The sequence below is a fragment of the Camelus dromedarius genome, chromosome 1 (genome assembly GCF_036321535.1).
Source record: "Camelus dromedarius isolate mCamDro1 chromosome 1, mCamDro1.pat, whole genome shotgun sequence".
In the NCBI taxonomy this organism is placed as follows: domain Eukaryota; kingdom Metazoa; phylum Chordata; class Mammalia; order Artiodactyla; family Camelidae; genus Camelus; species Camelus dromedarius.
In genome coordinates this window covers 8,839,017-8,854,586 of record NC_087436.1, presented here as the reverse complement: position 1 = coordinate 8,854,586, position 15,570 = coordinate 8,839,017, and the positions used below count along the sequence as shown (strand labels likewise).

The following is a 15,570-nucleotide window of genomic DNA, read 5'->3' as shown; positions in this document are numbered from 1 at the left end:
CTTTCACTTTTCAAATAACCATTAGATGAAGGTGCTGAACCCATGTATCAGTTGATTTTAAAATTGAGTTCTGAGGATAAGAAAATTAGAAAATAAAGGATAAAGGAGATATTGCCTGGGTGTACAAATCACTGTGTTCCTATCTCGCTCTGTAACTTTGAACAAGTTATTGACTCTCTGTGCCCGAGTTCTTCATCTGTAGAATAGTAGTAATTGTGCGGTCTTTCTTGTTGGATTGTGAGGAGAGTTAAATGATTTAATATGTATGAAGTTCATGGAACATAGGAAGCCTGCATTACATGTATCTGTTATAAATAACAGCTGTACCTATTTATTACTAAAAAAAACTTGACATTATTTTTAAATCTAAAAATCCTACAAAGTTTTATATAATTTTATGACTGTTTATTGTGCATTTCCATAGAATATGAATGCCTTGACTACAGTCCTTTTATTTTTGTTTTCTTTGGATGTCCAGCAACCACCTCAATGTCTGGACTTGCCAGGAAACTTATAATTTGGGAAATGAACAACGTATTAGTAGAGAGTGTTACGATGATCATATTACTTGATTTGATCAGATTTAGAGTGTGACAACCCAAACTGTATCTCCTCCCCTGAAATTTCAAATATTGGTTAAAATATGTTCATCATTTAAATTCCGTTTCCCATGTTCTTATCCTCTCATCACTGATGGACCCAGGTCAGGTCCCCCAAACTCCATCCTTCTCCCCATCAGTCAAATATGAAAGGACATGCTGGTCCAAGGTCAAATACAGAAATTCCAGATAATGCTGTGGGATGTCCTGTTCTGCTTTCCCCACTCTTTGATCACAGTGTCTCCCTCTTCTCAATGCAGACACATGCACGCACATATTTGAAGGCTCCTCTTTGGCAGTTTTCACCGACATCCAAATTGCTCCCTACTGCTCTGGATTTATCTCTCTCTCTTGTCAGTGATGTCCTTGCTATTATGGAAACATATCATTCTTCTTTACTGAGAACAAGATAATGCAAAATTGACTTAATCGGTGGCACAAAGTTTACATTTTGTGGTAAGAAAGAAGTTCTTGACAGGATTGCTAAACACTAAAATTGCTGAACAACAGTAGTTATTTCACAGTCTTAAAAAATAAGATAGTTTCCCATCGCTCTGGCAGAGATTGTTTTCCATCTTGTCTTGAAAGTTAATGAGACTTCAAATATTGTTTTTCACCCTCATGCTTCTCAGATACATATTTAAAAATCTTCAGAAACCTTCTTTAAAATTATAGATTCTGTTAAAGCCTCATTGTCAAAATGAACCACAATTGTAATGTTAGCTTTTTCCTTAAAATGTTGTAAAAATTCTTAGCTAATATAATACCTACTTTTTCATTTTGAAATTATATCCTGCACCTGTCTTTTCTGTAGTATGTTTTATATCAATTTACTATCTGTAGTATGCATTTCAATTCAATGCATCATTTATAAAGACATCGGCATGGAGACCACTGGAAGAAAAATTCTTCGTAAAATAATCATGTAACAATATTAGAGAAATTGCGATTACTTTCAAAGATATTAAGCCAAACAGTTATTTCTATTATCTCTGCGGTTCCCAGGATTCCGCTGGTTATTTTATGGGAGATGCTGAAAATATGGAATGCATTGTTACTTCAATAAGCTCATACTTTTGTTGTGAAAGTGATATTTTCAAGGTTAAAACTTCAAGATAAAAAATGCAAACGTACCGAAATTGACACAACGTTGTAAACTCGTTATACTTCAAAAAAAAAAAAAGCAAACATATATCATGTTAAGCTCCAAGTGCTCTAAAGGAGAGAGAGAGAAATATCAGAAAAATTAGGTAAAGACTTTTGGAAGAATACAAATATGAGCTTAGCATCATTAAAAATAGAATCAAGAAAAAAATGTAAACACACATACACATACATACACACAACTTCTTCAAAAGAGATCCAAATCTAAAAAACATACTTCCAGTGAAAAACTTGCTGTACTATTTTGGAGCCAGATATGTATGGGTTTAAGTGCAAAATCTAGCACCATCTAACCCTCTGCCTTGGGGCACTGTTTCATCTCCCTGAGCTTCCTGTTCAGAACCTATGAAATCATCACTATAGGAACACACAGTGTGGAGTTAAACTAAGAAAATGCATTTCAACACTGGAGCTAATTGAAGCTGTCATGTTTTCCTAAGTCCTTCACAGAACCAATGACGTTGGCACAGAGAAAACACACAGCATATACGCTGTTATTAGATTCGGTACAAATGAAAAATGTCTACCCTCCCATGAAAATAGCCCATTCCTTTTTTCACCTTGTGCGAGTGATAAAGTATGCAAAGTAGATATATGACACTGATGTACAAAGTATGTTGTCTGCTAGATGTCTACTCTAAACATTAATAAAATCCATGATTCCTTTTTGATGATACTGCTTTGAAAATAACATAGTTCTTTTGTTGCAGGAGATAACTGCAAGGCTACTGAATACAGCAAGATGAAAAGCATGCTTTTAGATTTACAAAATCGAAAATACGTTACCCAAGACAATGAAAACCCTAACGGTGATGATGTATTCCGGAAGAAGTTGTTGGTGGATCAAATGTTTAAATATTTTGATGCTGACAGTAACGGACTTGTAGATATTAATGAACTAACTCAGGTATGATTAAATTAACATGCTTATTTAAGTAGAGCACATACAATATATTTACATTTGTGTGAATTTACTCTATATTGATAAAATCTATGTTTTATCTATATTATTTAAGTGTAGACATAAAATATTTTACAAGAAAACATTGATTACTCTATCAGCTGTATTAATTTTAAATTACATTTATATGCTCTCGTACAGTTTAAGAGAGATGTCTACTTTTAATATACCTTAAATATCTAAAGGAATTACCAGTTCTCTGTCTTATAGGATTTATAAGATATTTCCAAATATTTTCTGGGGCTTCTGTAAAGTTTAATTTTCTATCAGTCAACAGAAACTTGTCTATCTGGTATTCAAGGGCAGTTGAGTATATCTATAACATAATGTAAATATGTGATTTAAGAAGGTATTAAATCACTCACATATTTTAGTACTTTTTCAATAATCAAAGATCAATTATAATATATCAAATCTGGTTTTAATATGAAGTCCACATTATTCAATTTTGTTTCTTTGAAATTTGTCACCAAAAGTTTTTTTTTTACATATTAAAAACTCATTATTAAAGAGAATATTTTAATATTCAAAAAATCTCTATGTGAGCTACTTTGGAAAAAACAGAAAATTTTTATGTGTGTATTATTGAGATAGACAGACTCCTCTGAAGGAAACTGTAATCCCCAGATTTAAGAATCTAAACTAGTTGTAGAAATGTAAAATAAGGGACATAAGATTTGTCCAAAAACATACATAGGTTTTAGTGAGCAATGGAGAGAACCACACAATCTCGGGTGACTAGGAAGACGGTGGTAGCATGAGGAGTTTTGCTGACTTCTTGATGATTTCCAAAATGTATCTTAAGATGGGTTTTGCTGTCATGCTTAGCAGGGAATATCATTTTCCAGAAAGACTCAGTTGTCTATTTCCACAACATCATGCCATTCAACCTTTATAACTAATTCTATCGCTTATTTATAAAATCCAGCAGTATGGAATATTGGTCTTATTACGCAAGTATTTCTATGCTTTGGAATAGTGTAACTTAGTATGGAGGCTTCATATAATGTGACCTTGTGACAAAGTTGAGTACAGTTTTCGTCAATCCAGTTAATGAAAATATCCATCATTTTCATTATCTTTTTTAATTCAACCTACATTTATTTAGTAGTTACTAAGTCCCAGGCAATGGGATTTATGGAATTAAACTCTGGAATTTGAGGGTAAAATGAGAAAAATTTTATTTAAGATATCTATTTTGTTCTATTTCTCCTAATTTAGTTTTCAGGAATGAAACTCTTTAGAATTTTATATCTGTAGTAATAAGAAGAGATGACTAGTTAATTCAGGAAAAGTGAGTTTATAATTAAGGCATGTCACCTTGCTCTATGTGTGTCTGACATATTAGAATATATTGGAGTTTTGTTTTTGTTTCTTACTTTTTTATTTTTTTAATAATTTTTAGTCTTTATTAACCTGTCTACACTGCTGTAACCACTGGTTGGGTATGACACATGATCTGTCTGAGTCTAATTATTGTCATATTATCCACTTCTGAATCCAAAGGAAAAAAATCCAAATCACTAGAAAACAGCAGTATCAGCATTTCACCTACGCAAGTGTCAAGATTCTGCTACATCCAAGTTTATATTAGTTCCTAGGGTGGCGGGAAAAAAACATCGCACACTGGGGGCACACCAACCTCGCTCTCGGTTCTGGAGGCTCAGGGTCTGAGATCGAGGTCTTGGCCCATCCACGCTCCCTCCGAAGCCTCAGAGGAGGAGTATCTTCTTGCCTCTTTCAGCTTCTGGCAGCACTGGGCATCCTTGGCTTTAGACGCCTCACTGCAGTCTCTGCCTCTGTGGTCACACAGCTTCTCTCTGTGTAGTTGTCTTCACATCATCTTGTATCTTCTTTTTAAGAGACTATCAGGTTTCTTTGAAAAAAAAAAAAAAAAAGGGAGAGAGAGAGAGAGAGAGAGATGTCTAGGAAAGCAAATCTCTGCCACTGAAACCTGGAGCTTGGCCCCAAGATGGAGTCTCACCAGCAGAGGCTCGATCAAAAAAGTATGTCCCAATCGGCTCTCTCTCCTCCAATAAACCTGTGTCAGCTCAGGAAGGAGGGACGTATCGTCAGCAGGAATAACGACGTGAAGTGAAAAGAACCTGAGATGTTGATCTTTGCTTGACACAAACCCTCATCATTTTTCTAATTGGCACTTTTTCTTGGGTTTCCCATTTTTTCCCAATGGTGTGGTCAGCTGTGTCTGGGCCACCTCCATGTGCATTGTGGTTTCCTAGTTCACATTCTTTTTAAGACATCACTCGTATTGGAGTAAGGGTGCACCCTCCTCCAGCAGACCCTCATCTTATATTCTCTAATGACGTTTTCAAGGACTCTATTTCCAAAAAAGCTTACATTCTGAGGTACTTAGGGTTAAGGCTTTAAAATGTCATTTGGGAGAAGACAACTCAACCCAAAATAAAATCACCTGCTATAAAGTTTAGGTTAGTTTACTCTGCTCCCTTTGATCTGGACTCACTGTTACATCTGAAAATTGCCCTTCCAGTTCATCTGAAAGTTATGAGGCAAGAGCCGAAAGGATCATCAGAATCCCATTTATATCTTGGCCATCCCTGAGGTACCTACAAGGGGGGACCAGGGAAGGTGATGTTTATGAACTTCTGCATACATCCCACAGAAGTCAGTACCTCGCCTTCAACAGTAATAGTGGAAAAGTTAATATCTCTTTTGTCAGCAGTTAATGAAATTTAAAAAACCCAGAAGACTATAACAGGCACTCTGGAAAAGATGTAATATATTTCTAGCACAAATATTGTGTTGGATTTGTGTATTTTTAGGTTACAGGTGCATTTTAAGCACCTATATGCCAAGCAGTATAACCAATAATACATCTGACCTTAATAATAAACTTGGAAATATATGATCTCATAATTTAAGATCAAATTTGAAAATAATTTAAATTAAAAGAGTAAAAGGGAAAGAACCATAATGGTGTCTGTTAATAATTTACAAGGTCTTATTAGCAGAAATGTGATGTGTAACTCTAAGATACTGCCAGTGACAAGTAAAAATTAAAGAACATAATTTGGTCTTGAGGTTTTATAAATGCAGCATGAAAGCTGGCTGCACACATTTTATTTTTACTCCACATAATGGCTATGTATTCTAAAGCTTCTCTTGCAGATTTTCAAGGAAATTAGAACCTAGAGGCCTTTCTAGATGAGAAGAAAGACATAATAAAAAACAATAGAAAGGGGGTAAGACCTCCAGTATCACAGTTAACAGCTTGTCACAGCGAGAAACTATTTGCTAAGATGAGCTGACCCGTCAGGGAAATAGATCTCATTCGACCCACTGCTTCCGCCCATTAATGTGAACGTCAACACCTGTGCGTTTAGTCTTTCAGCTGGAGGCTGATTTTTGTACGTTGAGAATATCCAACTATAAAGTGCAAACGTATCACAAAGCAAAACTGGAGTTTCAAAGGCATCATGTTTTATGAAGTTGATACAATGTTAGAATGCTGGTCGATTTGACAATTGAGGGTCTGGAAGAGTTAAAACAGGTAATAACTGAAGAAGAGAAGTCAACAAAGATGAAGATGGGATACGCATTTCAAAAATCAAAAGCGAGTAATTTCTCAAATAGCAAAGGCGTGAACGGCACTACCCCCATGAAGTCCTCAAATATTTTTCAAAAAGGACCGTTTTTATGACCACACCGTATTAGTTAAGAACTTTGATTCTAGAATCTGGGTTCAAATCCCATCTCTACTGCTTAACTGCCTGTGCGACCTTTGGCAAGTTGCCTGACCTCTGTGTCTCAGTTTCCTTTTCTAAATATTAGCTATGATAATAGTACCTAGGATGTAATTTGGATGTGATCTCAATATTATTTAGAATATGTAAGTTTCTTAGATACGGGGCTAGCACATAGAAAACATGATGTCATTGCTAGCTTTAATTGTATTTTCACATTTAAGTTTCCTGTGGGTACTGTGATATTAATAAAAATAAAAGGGGGCACCTGTGCTTGAGTTAGTGAAGGAGCAACTGATCAGTACTTCCTTCCAGGCTACCCTGTGCATTTTTTAATGTTTTGGGTTGGATGGAGGTGAGAATGAATCAAATACCATGAATTCATAGCCATTATAAGCCAGAAGTCCACCATATACATTATTAAAGGTCTGGAAAGTTTTAATACCCATTGTATAATGAAAACATTTGCTCTTGCAAAAGATGAAAGATGATTTTGGTTATTCCAAGAGATGGGAAAAAATAAACGGTAGCATTTTTTCAATTTGTATTTGGTTTGCCCATCTCGTTTGAAGTATTAATCAACATAACTCATATAGTTAGCATGGATGTTATTAAGTCCTGAGTTCTAGCCTAGAGACAAGTACGTATCATTCAATGACTACTGTGATACTGGGCACTTTCCCCAGCGTATGCAGTGCCCATGCCTTTACATATGCGATGGTAGATTGAATGGAACTTAAAATAAATACAGCACATATCTTATTTGGAGATGCTGGTATTTACTATACTGAAATATCTCTACATATCAAAACTATCAAATACTGAATTTCATGCCGGTTTTTCTTGCCCATAAACCCAAGTTATAAGAAATAACTGAAAGCAATGTTTTGAGTAAGGAAGAAACAATACATTGTAATTGATGATTTTTACAATTTCAGTATTTTAAACATACATAGGTCCTCAGTTACTACTAATAGTGTAGTAATTGAGTAATAGTGATGATAATAATAGTAGTAACAGTAATAATATTATGATTACATTACCATAACCCAGGTGTCTGGTGTCTCTTTGCATTCATCTTTGAGCTACACACGCACACGCACATGCACACACACACACAAATCCATTTGCAAAATGCAATGTGGACTTGGTTGAATGATTGAAGCTCTACCAAGGAGACAGAGGAGGGGTTTATGTCACACATGACACAAATCCCTGGTTGAAATCCGGTTTAGATGAAGCACTCCGTACACCTTTCCTTTCCTGGTGTTCTGTCCAGAGCCTGCTTTGCACCTCCTACACCACCAATGAGGTCCCCAAGTCTCTCTCTCAATTTCAAGTCCTTCACTTTCTCTGGGGCTCCCAATTCCTTAGCCTGGGTTAAGGAATCCAGAAACAACAGGGTTCTGCTCTGGATCCTCCTCCTGAGTGTGTATAATCAAATACATCAGATTTAATAGTTGTCAGCATCTTCCTTTCTTAAAAACAAAAGGCAAGTTATAGACTATCACAACGCTGATATCAAAAGCCAGTATCTGGCACACTCTTTCCTCGGGGGAAATATATCTTCAGTCCTTGACGCTAGAGGAAATTCCTCTCCTCTGTTTTCTGCCCTAATTTTTACACCCTCACAGCCAGGTGAAGTCTCCTGCCTCTCCCCTTCCTCAGTTGTATATTACGTCCATTTTCACCACTTGGGTGACAATTTCTGCCTCCCCAAAGGATACAGAGTTGGATGAGAAGGGAGAACCAGTTATCTGTCAAGTTAGGTTTTACAGGAAGAGACCAGATCATCACTCTCTCTTCTCCCATATGAATGTCTTAATTACTGCGACAAAGTTAGTATTTGATTTAGTATTTATTCAATGACATGTAAAGGGGATTTTTGGGGGGAGCATGTTTGTTTTTAACTTTCTACCCTCTCTTTATTGACAACAGGTAAATGGACATTTAATTTATTTTGTTCTGGGTGTCCCTGTGTCTTTTCTTGAATCTGTGCTATATTGTGTGGACCCCATTCAGAATGAGCTTGTAGAACGGAATGGTCTTGGCCAGTAGCCAGGTCTGTGGACTAAAGGCAAAATCAGATGTTCTGACTTTTTCCTAGAACCAAGCTGATGAGGTGTGAAACCTCACTCGTTTGGTGTTCTATTCCCCAGATCTAAACAGGTGTCTGAGACTCATCTCTGTGTTCTGAATCTCTCTCTTGTTTCTCCTAAATTGTCTTCTCCAACAGTGAGAATTGCTGTCTCTGGATCTTTGGTGAAATCTGCACTTTACTAGTCCCTGCTTCAGTGGCATGTGTCCTTGTAGCGATATGCTCCAAATTGGTTTAATGTTCCAATGTATACCTCCTAGGATAACAGCTCACTGCAAAGGCCTCAACATCCATTAGGAATTTTCTTTATCTGAAACATGTTCACACACCAGGTTTCTCCCCTTGGTGTTGTGTATATGACCAGTGCGGTCAGGCATCTGACTACATGGTCATACATTTGTGGTTCGAAGAACATACGCTATTCCTCAAACAGACTTGTAATGCTTGAAATAGAGATTTCAGGATGAAGTGGCTTAAGGTATCAACACGTTTCTCTTGGCAGGTTCAAGTGTAGGGAAAGAATGAAGGTTAATGATCATTTGTTACAAAAAGAAGGTTCACTCAGAAGGGAGAGCAGCTTAGGAGATGCGCACTCCATAGGCAGAATGAGGGCCATCTCAGCAAGGCGAGAGGGAGAGAAGCCGAGAGGTGCGGGGTGTTCAGTTTAAAGTAAAAACACATACACACTCCACAGACAGAGTTCAGGCCGTCTCAGAAGGCCAGAGAGAGGGAGTGACTGAGAGGTGGGGAGTTAGGTTTTATGGGCTCAGTAATTGCATATGCTAATGGTAGGAGGATTATTCCAGCTACTTTGGGGAAGGGGTGAGGATTTACAGGAAACAGCCCCCTCCCCCCGCTCAGTTTTTGACCTTTAACGGTCAGCCTGGGAACTGTCATGGCCCTGTGGGTGCGCCATGAGGCTCAGGGTCTACTGGAAGTCGAATTTTCCGCCATCTTGGTTCTAACCAGTGTGTCCTGTCCTCATTGCTGTGTCATTCCTTCAATGGTTGCCCCCTGCCCTCCTTCCTCCCACTTCAAAACCACCATAGAATTTAAGTAAGCAAAGTCATTCCCTCGTGATTCTAGAGTTTAAATAAGCCGCTGTATTGAGTATATTGATTTAGCCTTTTCTTCATTTAGGTTCCATCATCTCAGTAAGCTGATTCGCATTAGGAATGCATGTTAGAATGAAATATTTCCCTAATGTGCACATATGCCAACTCTTTATTAAAATAATAAAAAGAACGACTTGTTCTCAGGCTTTAGATTATTGTGTTATATATATTTGACTTAAAAAGCCATTTGTTCAATGACTACCATATGTGACTACATTTACTAAATTAAATAAAAAGCAAGAATAAATAACACTAGATATTTTTAGGCTTACAGGATGGGCATGGCAATGATGTTTCTGCAGACTTTGTACATATCAATTTTCTTTAAAAATGATTAGAATGGTTTTGTACAGAATGCAGAGTTAATCTTTATTTTGAGTTGATAAAACCTGTTACAGTTTTAAAGACTTTAAAAAAGGTTCTGCCGTCTAGTCAACATATTCATTTACTATGAGATTGGTAAGAATCGTTTTGTCTCATGGATAAAAAGCTATTTTAGTGGGAACGCACTACATACAAACAAATAAGCACTCGTGTGGATAGAAAAGGAGACAAGTGGGGATTTTCAGGGAATGATGCTGTAATGATTAATCCTATTCAACATTGAAAAACCCCATAGACCTACCAGGTATACAAAATAATGGGGCAGCAGAAGCCAAGTGTTTGACTTAGAATGACACTGGCAATGCCAGTAGGTGGGTCCTCCTTGTACTGAGAATTTCAACTGCTGAAGATTTCAGAATCATAATAATAGCCACAATTAGCACTTAAGAGAGAAAGGGAAGGCCCACAATTGTTGGTGTAGGTGCAGCTCAGAGCTACAATGACTAAATAGTACTTTCAGTTGTATTTGGAAACCTTAGTAACAAGTTTCAAATATTCCTTTTTTTTTTTTCTTTAATGCCATTCCTAATGTGCATAACTTGAAAATTAAAATTTAGTTTTTGCAAAAATGTTAAACACATTATTTGTATCATCTTTCCTTTAGAATGTCAAGGTGCATTTAAAATGTTGGCATTCAAGTTCACATAATCCCTGTGGGCCCTATAGAATGCCTTAAAAGTTGTATCTTCCCACCGGTGGTTTAAGCTAGTCTTTCAAAATTAATGTTGGCCCTAGTTATTTTTTAAATGTCTTCTAACATGTTAGGCATGTTACAAAACCTAAAAGAGAACTTAGAAGATGTGATGATTTTCATAGAATTCCTTTCTTGTAATACACCTGTTGCAGGGTAGCACCAGCTTTGTTTGATTAAACAATTATAATCTGTAATATTATTTACTCTCTGTCCTTGCACTTTGTTTACTTTGAAGCACTGTTGACCATCTAATTATCTTGTCTGTGTAATCTTTTGGTGACGTGTTCCCACTTGACCTTCCTAGAATATTAACTCCATGGGGCAGACACCGTGTCATTCTTACTTACTAATGTATCGCCTTCCCCTAGCACTGTTCTTGGCACATGGTGGTTGCCGAGAAAGGATAGAAAGAGGGAGAGAGGAAGGCAGAGAGGCAGAAGAGGAAAAGAAAGTGGACAAGAGGGTGTTTGGAGGACCAAGTAATGAAGGAGCCAACCTATATTAATGTGGGGGAAACTTAAAGCTGTTGCAGGAGAAGGGGTCATGAGAGGATGATCACAACTCAGGTTGAGGGTCCTTGGCTCCCTGCAGGTAGGAATGTAAGAGCGAGCTGCAGTAAAGTGCAAGCAAGTTTATTTAGAGAGATACACATCCATAAACAGAATGTGGTCCATTTCAGAAGGGAGAGTGGCCCTGGGGTACAGGGTCACAGGTGGTTAGTTTTTATGGGCATGTTATGCCAACAAATAGGAGGATTATTCTGTTTTGGGAAAAGGACAGGGACTTCCAGGAATTTGGCCATTGCCCACTTTTTGGCCTCTTATGTCAGCTTGGGAATTGTCTTAGTGCCTGTGGGTGTGCCCCTTTGCAGCTCATGTATTACAGTAAGCATATCAAGTTCTACTGGAAGTCAAATCTTCCATCATCTTGGGCCCAGTAGGTTCTAACCAGTTTATGTTGTATCTTCAATTGCTGAGTCATTCTTTTAAAGGTTGTGCCCTGCCTCCTCCCCTCCTGTCTTAAAGCCAATGCCTGGGGATGTTATTTACTACCAAAGGAGCACGTTTATTTCTTGAGCCTTGGGCTTGGATATAATGGATACATTTGCCAAATAAAGAAGTGAATGTATCTGCCTCTCCTCAACTTCACAAATGTGATGCACTTTCTTTAAAATAGTGGATCCCTGAGCTCTAACTCTGCTAAGACCATTGTGATTCTGACATGGCCATGATTCATTTGAGAAACATAGTTTGCAAAGAAAGAGGAAGAGCTCAGATTACTTGAACTTATGAGTGGTATATCCCATGAGTTCATGTGTTCTCCTAATTCACCAAGGAGAGTAAAGAAAAAGACACAAACTGCAAGATTTCTCTCCTCTGTCTCCCTACCCCCCATATCAATAGTCTCATCATCACGACCTGACTTGAGACCATTAGAATCAATTGCACATATTTGATCCCTTTCTTGAGAGTTGGTGTAATAATCTTGAATTTCCAAGTCATGCTTTAGCCCAGAAATCTAATACCCGTTAATCTCTATAAGAAGGGAGACACTCTTTTACGTCTACCTCTGGCACTTTCTATTTCTCTTTCCAGTTTTATTTATCTTTAGATAAGTTATCATCATTCGAGATACTGTGTATTTCACAAGCATGCCTCTGAGATACTGCAGCTTCCACCCCAGACCACTGCAATAGAGCAAATATGACAGTAAAGCAAGTCACACAAAGTTTTTTTGTCTCCCAGTGCATATAAAAGATGTGTTTACACTATACAATAGTCTACGAAAATTGTGTCTAATTTAAATTGTGTCTTAATTAAAAAGATACTTTACCAATGAAATTATAAGTGGCCTCCTTGACCAAAGCATCCTAGGATACTTAAATGACAAAAATTCAGTGATTCTGGCCTTGTCAGGAATCATTAATTCAGATGTAACATACATTTTGAGGCACCTGAAGTGGGAAGTTTTGGAACCAGAGCCAGACAAAATGAAACAAATTGCCTACAAGTTTGAATCCCCTGCACCAGAGTGCTTAGTGTGTTACTTTACATATATACACACACACACACACACACATATATATATATATTTTTTTTTCTTCCCAACAGTCAAACAATCAGTACTTTAAGGCCATCAAAATGCTGAATATTTGAAGTAATTGTTCCAAGCTGGTTAAAAGATCATAGGAACGTATCTCCCGCATTTGGAACGCCCCAGACTGTTCCAAATCTCTCACTGGGAAACAAAGGAGAGATTTCACTTGGAAGTGTCTTAAGTAGGCTATTTCATTGACCAAAAATGGAATAAAGGAGGAAAACATGTATTTAAAACGTTTCAAATGGGGGTGGGTGCAGCTCAGTGGTAGAGTGTGTGCTTAGCACGCACGAAGTCCTGGGTTCAATCCCCAGTACCTCTGTTTAAACAACAATGACAAATTACCACCCCCACCAAAAAAACAAACAAAATTTTGATGGATGAAGGAATGAATCACCTCTCTCCTGTACATGGCATGGTCAACATCAGTGAACAGGTTTTGTTTTGTTTTGTTTTTAAAACAAAACTCACTAGCCAGGAGCATGCACTGTTCTAAAGCATATTCACGAAAACAGCATGTCCAGCTTGAGCTGTATAATCGTGATCAAACCAAGGTCAAGAGTAACTCAAGAGCAAGGGAGTCTTCGGCCAAAGCCAGTGTTGAGGACAAAGGTGGAAGTCTGTTCTCTCGGTCTAATACATGACTTAACCTGAGTAAAATAATTAGGACAGAAATAAACATGAGACAAACAATGATGAAAGCTTCCCCCAACTTTCTCTTCCATCTCTTTGCAAACATAGGCGTGAATAAAAGCCACTAAAAATGTTATTAAAATATCTGACCAAACCCTGACGCTGCTGCATCCTGAGAATGCCCGCAGTGCTAGCTCCGCAGATCTTTAGCAAGAGGGTAGCGAGGCGAAGGAGAGTCCCTGCGCCACCCCCACCCGGAAAAGTCATTTTCCATTATCTAATGGATAGCAGGTGGGGAGTGGCTGAGAGCTTGGTGGCTTTCTGAATAGAAAAGCAGTCTTTGTTTTCTCATTACTAGGCTTACAGGAGCGACGGCTTCAGCCATTCGTTGGGTTCTGTTAATCTCTCCAGCTGGATCGTGCTAGCCCTTGGGGCTTTCATACTTGCTCTCAACAAGATCTATTTGTATGGATCAATTAAAGCAGATAAAAGGTTCACCCTTTTTTCCACTCTAAGGCAGCAAGTTCCACCTTAACTTGTGACATTTGAATATAGTAAACAAGAATAGAGAAACCATTATGTTGTAAAAATGCTGTTTAGTGGCTCATGTACTGTCATTTCATAGCACTCAGGGGACTGGGGAGGAGGTGCGGTTGGTGGGCTGGGCTTGGAGGTTCCAGCGACCCTCAAGCTAATCGCCATCCTCAGAGCTGTCTCTGCAGCTCACCCATATGCAGGCTGAACTGAACTTTTAATAACAGTGTTCTAAAAAGGGTTAAAAAATAGCTCAAAAACATCAGAAAATCTTTAGAAATGACTGTCACCAATCTGCCATTGCTATGACCAAGAAAGCCCAAATCATACTACACTATCAAAGGAAATAATAAGACATCATGAATACACACGCGTAATGTGCATAAGCTAGTGTGGAAATCTGCAGCAAATTATTTGAATGAGAAGCATATTACATTGAAAAAATCATTTTTAACTTTAAATGATTATGTTTGAGTGTATATTATCTACACAAGTCTTGCAATTGTGTGCGCGCCCGTGTGTGTGTGTGTGTATATGTGTGTATGTACAGATAATCTTCAAAACAACCAGGAGGAGAGATGTTACTATTTAATTTCTTTTTTGTTTTGTTTCTGGGGTTTTTTGGGGGGGGGTAGGTAATTAGATTTATTTATTTAATTATTTTTAATGGCGGTACTGGGGATTGAACCCAGGACCTTGTACATGCTAAGGACATGTTCTACCACTGAGCTCTACCCCTTCTTTTAATTTCTGATTGAGAAAAGGTTGGGCGATTGGTTAGAAATTATAGAGCTATTAGGTGGGTCAGGCAGAGCCTGAACTCAGAACTAGCTGACTTCAGACCCTGTGTTTTCTGATTATACCCCCTTTATAAAACACACACTGTGAAGCAATATGAACCACTGCCTCTGTATTTGGATGAATATGAAAGATCGTGGATACAACTGTACAGCTTCGCAGAATGAATAGGAAAGTTTGAAAAATCTTGGGGAGCCTTTTCACAAGACTGGCTTTTACAGACAAAGGCAGCAGAGCATAAAAAAGCCAGTGTCTCAGGCCGTGGACAGAGCACAGAGCACAAAGGCAGCTGGATGATTTTCCTCACCCAAGCCTGGGTAGACCTTCATCATTCACCAGTGCATTAAATTCTACCTGGCTCTTGGAAACAGTCATTTGCTTGATAGCTCCTTTGTGACCCAGGGAGTTAATACGCAATCCCCAGTGGCCTAACTTCCAGCTGGGGAGGAGTTTAGGCGGAGGAGAAAAAAAAATCTTATTCCATTTGTCACAAATAATAGGAAGATGGAAGTTGGAACCAACTACCTCACTATTTTTGTTAGGAAAGCGCTGTTCTGTTTTGACATAGGTCACTGAGACACCGGGGGCAATTTCCATGGGAAGATATTTCTGTGAGTCAGCATAAGCAGATGAAATGTACAATTTCACCATGGAAAGGAAATGGGTGAACTATAAAATGTCCTTTTAATGTTCAGACTTTCTGGGTCCTACTGTGAGACTTTTTATATTAGACGGTTGAGACTAAATTCTAAATACCTATCTTAGTATCTA

The 15,570-nt window shown here is 37.9% G+C and overlaps 1 protein-coding gene across 3 annotated transcripts in view; it reads left to right on the top strand.

Annotated features, from left to right (window-relative positions):
* The window catches only part of FSTL5 (follistatin like 5), a 663,480-nt gene that overhangs the window by 348,842 nt on the left and 299,068 nt on the right, over positions 1-15,570 (top strand). For all 3 annotated transcript variants that reach the window (XM_064487260.1, XM_064487220.1, XM_010986860.3), the window contains exon 5: positions 2,474-2,670. In XM_064487260.1, coding sequence (XP_064343330.1) covers positions 2,474-2,670 — 197 coding nt within the window. The remainder of the gene's footprint in view (positions 1-2,473; positions 2,671-15,570) is intronic.